General features: G+C 41.3%; 1 protein-coding gene across 1 annotated transcript; it reads left to right on the top strand.

The window, feature by feature from the left end:
* The first annotated feature begins 678 nt into the window (after positions 1 to 678).
* On the top strand, positions 679 to 1,975 carry LOC120797526. Its single transcript, XM_040141256.1, has 5 exons — positions 679 to 758; positions 932 to 1,288; positions 1,423 to 1,533; positions 1,645 to 1,679; positions 1,824 to 1,975. The coding sequence occupies exons 1-5, from the start codon at positions 719 to 721 to the stop codon at positions 1,944 to 1,946; spliced, it is 666 nt and encodes a 221-aa protein (XP_039997190.1). The 5' UTR covers positions 679 to 718; the 3' UTR covers positions 1,947 to 1,975.
* Positions 1,976 to 4,635: the final 2,660 nt, after the last annotated feature.

The following is a 4,635-nucleotide window of genomic DNA, read 5'->3' as shown; positions in this document are numbered from 1 at the left end:
ACTGGAGGTCACAACAGTCTGTGTCATGCGACGTTACCAGCTTTTCAACTCTTACAGATGAACCTTGGCTACCCCTGGCGTCAATGGACTCCATAAAAACTTCCAGAACGTCTGTGACAACATAAGAACAGCTTCTGAGTGTTCCTGTGGTGAGTGGCCATGGTATATACAAGCATGACGAGACACCTCCGAGGCGTCCTGATGTAGAAAATGTCGAACTCAGCAGAGAAGCTCATTATGGCTGTGTGTCGTCCTCAACATAATGCCCACAGTAGGGGTTAAATCTCTATGCAGTGATGTTTCAACGGCTACTCCAATTAATAAATGAGCTTTCAGTGAAAACATTTGTTGGATATGTCATTAATAGGACTACTGTATAAGGTATGCTGATATAGGAAAAGAAGAGTTGATGAAGGCAAACAACATCAAAGATCACACCTCCTTATGCTGCATAGACTCACACAAACTGACTGCTAAATCACTTTTGCCGAAACATTACCTACATTATCTAAAGTGTTTTCCAACAAGATGATGAACGTCTGCTGTTCTTCTTGAAGCTAGTATTTTGCAGCCCTCTTTGTTGAAAGCATTTAGATTGTCATTCTGGGCGGCCGGATCAACAAAAGAAAATCCCGCCTCTGTGCGCCCAGACCACTCTTACTGGAGCACAGTTCAGTTACTGACGTTGCAGTGGTGCAGTGCTGCTGTACGCACAACAATGAACGTCAGCTTGGTAACAGCTTTACTCTGCACCTTCAGTAAGTATACCTTCCCATTTTTTCTCGATACGGCGATTGCTAACCTTTCTTCGGTACAGTAATCTGCCGGAACTGAAATTTACAAACTGTTCATTAATAAGATCATTTACATGCACTGTTTGGTTCCTGTTGAAACACAAGTTTATGAACAAATTACTTGTTGTTTGTTTCAGGCTGGATCTCTGCCTCAGTTTCTGAGTTTCACACTGTGGAGGTCCAGTCTGGTGAAGAAGTCACACTGCTGTGTACCAACTTTTCTGCTATAGTCTCTCACATATCCTGGTTCAGGCTGGGCAACGAGCCCAGCGCCAGCTGCATCTCCTCCATGTTCAGCTCTGATTCCTCTGCTTCGTTCTGTGATGGATTTTGCAATGAAAGATTTAACATGACATCCAACACCACTACCATCTTCCTGAAGATCAAACATGTGGATTTATCTGACTCTGGACTCTATTTGTGTGGCTTTCGCAGAAATAGTAACCCCAGAGAACTCCCAGTATTTTACAGTGCAACATATTTAAAGGTTCATGGTAAGATTGTTGTAAAGTCTTGGAAAGAAGCTGATAATGTGCCTTTTTTAGTCACTGTCAAAAGAAGAACTGATCTCAACCCACAAGAGGTAGAATATGATACAAAAAGCTAAATTTAATTGTCTTTCTTGTAGAAGAGTCTGATGAACTAACAAATCCGACGAGTGTGATCCTGGGAGGTCTAATTATTTTCCTCATTATAGTTGTCATTGTTCTGGTTTTCAAAATCAGGAAACGCCACACAGGTAATTCTATGTTTTTATTTAGGTTGCACAACTGAAATTAAACTTAAAAAGTATGGAGAGCAATATTTTTAAAAGGTGAACTGACCAGATGTACTGTTTTCTGTCATTTAGCACATAAAGGGGGGCAGAATCCACAACCCAGTGAGGTAATCACAATCCAGCCTTAGATTATGATTGATCAAAGTCGTTTTTATACGTTCTCTGCTTCAGTTCAGTTTTAAAGTAACGGTTTTCTGTTTTCTCACGTACTCAGCTGTGTGAAATGAATGACTAGATATTTTCATTTACAGAATGTGGGCACAGAGGACCTGAACTACGTGGCTCTAAGTTTCCATCCAAAACCAAAAAGAAACCTTAAGACTGCATCAGAGAGAGAGCTGGAGCCAAATGTTGTGTACGCTGCCACCAGATAGACTCAGGAGTATAACTGATGCTTTGTCATATCAATCTGCTTTTGGGGTTTTGGAGGTTGGTGGACCGGAGGAGTTACCATCACTGTAAAAAAAAAAGTGTAATAAAGATTCTATGTACACGAAACATTTGCAATCCATGCTTGAGTTTACAATCTTACTCAAAGTAAGTAAAGTCATGATCATTTCATTATACATCTGTATCTGAGAGAAAAGCTCTGTTAGGCCAAAAGTGTCTGACCACAGTCTGATAAGTACACAAAAGCATCAGCCTCTTAAATGAGTAGTTTGTGGAAAACACAAAGAAGGATAAAAAGTAAAGTAAGTGTTAATTTAATCACCTATGTGTCTATATTTATATGTCAGATATCTGGATGAAAAATACAAAGATACAGAAGCCATCCACTGTTGGTAACAACTATCAGTGCTCGCATACTGGCATTTTCCACTGTGGTAACAAAGCTGAAAATTAAAGCATCCACAGGAAGACTGGCCCTCAACTCTATGCATCATAACCACAAACAACAAGGTGTTGTTCTATCCAAAGAATGACACCAGGAGATAAGTCTGGGGGTTTTTTTTCCTCTGTGGGAAGATATTGAGGGTTGAATGTTATCACTGAGCGTTCCCGTAATGATAGATTCATCTCTTTCTAAACACCCACAGTCATGGTCCCATATATAAATACATATAAAGTAAACGCATACGAATGCAAATACTCTGACAAAAACTGGCTTTTCAGTGACAGCTTCTGTGGACGGCTTAAACTTTAGGAAGAAAGGATGAAAGATTTTGGGAAGTCTTTGGATTGAAAGCAGGATGGGGAACCGAGCCAAGTCTGACATCAGGCCAACTATAGATTGTTTGGTTATCGCTATGTAGTGCTGAGCTACATGCTTGCAAGTGGCTTGTTAACATTAATAGTATTAGTAATGCAAAAAATGACTGCTAAGAGCAACTGCTGTAAGCTACATTGTCTGTGTGTGTGTGTGTGTGTGTGTGTGTGTGTGTGTGTGTCTGTGTGTGCGCAGGGAGTCAGATGGTGAGTGGGAAGACTTGCCTGACTGACAGACATACAAGGTTTTCGACCTGATGTTACTCTTAGCGTACAGAGCACAGCCTCACCTGCTGCAACAGGTTTCCAGTGTTGTTCACTGAACTGATTTTACTGGACTCATGATATTTGCCTCCGGTCTGGGCCTTTTTCACAGCAGACATTTCAGCCGTCACTGCTGGAAAAGCACAGGTGTGACTACTCACATCAACGATGGCTCTGCTCTGTTATAGTGTACAACAGACCTTTATCACAGGAGATAGAGCACAGGCGTAGTCAATAACATGTTTGTCTTAAGAATACGATTGGTGTTTGATGGAGGAGGAGCCGATAAAGACACTGACGACCGATCAGAGTCTCTGAGAGCAAGAGGTGGAGGTCTGCAGCAGTGAGAGTCTTGTGTGAGGTTCACATCACTTGTTTGACAGGAAGAGACCGTACAGTGTGGTCTGACAGCACCTGGGGGGGAAAATCCTGAGCTCTGTTAACTCAAAGCTTTATGAGTAAAACCTGAAATGAAGCATTGAACAGCGCAGTACTGGCTTCCGTCAAGCTGGCAAAACAGGCCACATCTAAACAGAAGGTTTTAGAAAAACATAAAATGCACCGATGGGGAAACTGAATACAGACAGCACTGTCTGTATCAGTGAGGTGTCTGTATGTGTCATGAGTGAGCTCGGCCTTCAGCCCCCTGCATCATAACCACACACAACAGAGGGCTAAATGCATTTGCATCAAATGAACAATAGTGAAACTGTTCAGTACAACAAAACCCAGCCTTGCTGTATCAAAGAGCAGAGGTTTTTATCTGTTTTACTAATATCAGTCTAGTGGAATGAACTCATATTCTTTTGATACCTTTACTAATATCCGCCCTGTCGTTTCAATTAATGCTGCTTTCATTGCTAATACAAATAAGCATTTGTTTCCATTCAGTGACCTAAGGTCCACTAACATAAAAAGCACCAGAACATGCAAAACAATTCTACATTTTATTTATATTTACATCTTGCATTACTACTGCATTCTAATACTAATGCAGTCTAATGCATCAGCCTGTAATAAACCCTACTTCCACAACCTTAACCGCGTGTTTATTATTGTTACCAAGGCGACAAAGAACCAAGGGTGGGGACAAGCAACCAATGTGGTCATTTAAGTTGTAGAACTTGTTGTGCAGTTGAATTACGTTACACTTACAGTCGTTCACAAATTGGTTTAACAAATATTGGAAACACTTCCCTGAGCCAGTGTCGATAAAAACTGAACAATGTAACCTTCAGAAAAAGTTCAAATGTGACTGCTCCTCTCACAAAATGCTTCAGTGAAGATAGTCAAGAAGTGTGTGTGTGTGTGTGTGTGTGTGTGTGTGTGTGTGTGTGTGTGTGTGTGAGAGAGAGACTGCTCCAGCTGCAAATGTCCATTGTGAAAACACTGTTTGTATGTTACTGAGTTAAATGTGTGACTGCTCCATCCACGCAAATGTGTCAGTGGATCAGTCTTCGTGAAGCTCACTCAGCAGCAGCTTGTTTTTCAGGAAATGTTCCTTTGAAGGCAGCCCCCACACCTTCAGATTGAGGAAAATCTTCTGCAGGACTTCATATAATATGTGTGCCTCTATGGGTGGAGGAGTTACTT

This window comes from Xiphias gladius, chromosome 12 (genome assembly GCF_016859285.1).
Source record: "Xiphias gladius isolate SHS-SW01 ecotype Sanya breed wild chromosome 12, ASM1685928v1, whole genome shotgun sequence".
Taxonomy (NCBI): domain Eukaryota; kingdom Metazoa; phylum Chordata; class Actinopteri; order Istiophoriformes; family Xiphiidae; genus Xiphias; species Xiphias gladius.
The sequence above is the reverse complement of the archived record's forward strand: the minus strand, read 5'-3'. Positions and strand labels throughout refer to the sequence as shown.

Excerpts from the sequence above, each read along its gene's own strand:
- LOC120797526 (XM_040141256.1), top strand. The coding sequence starts at position 719 with ATGAACGTCAGCTTGGTAACAGCTTTACTCTGCACCTTCA. Across the intron at positions 759-931 it reads AGCTTTACTCTGCACCTTCA|GCTGGATCTCTGCCTCAGTT; the intron begins GTAAGTATACCT and ends TGTTTGTTTCAG. Across the intron at positions 1,534-1,644 it reads AATCAGGAAACGCCACACAG|CACATAAAGGGGGGCAGAAT; the intron begins GTAATTCTATGT and ends TCTGTCATTTAG.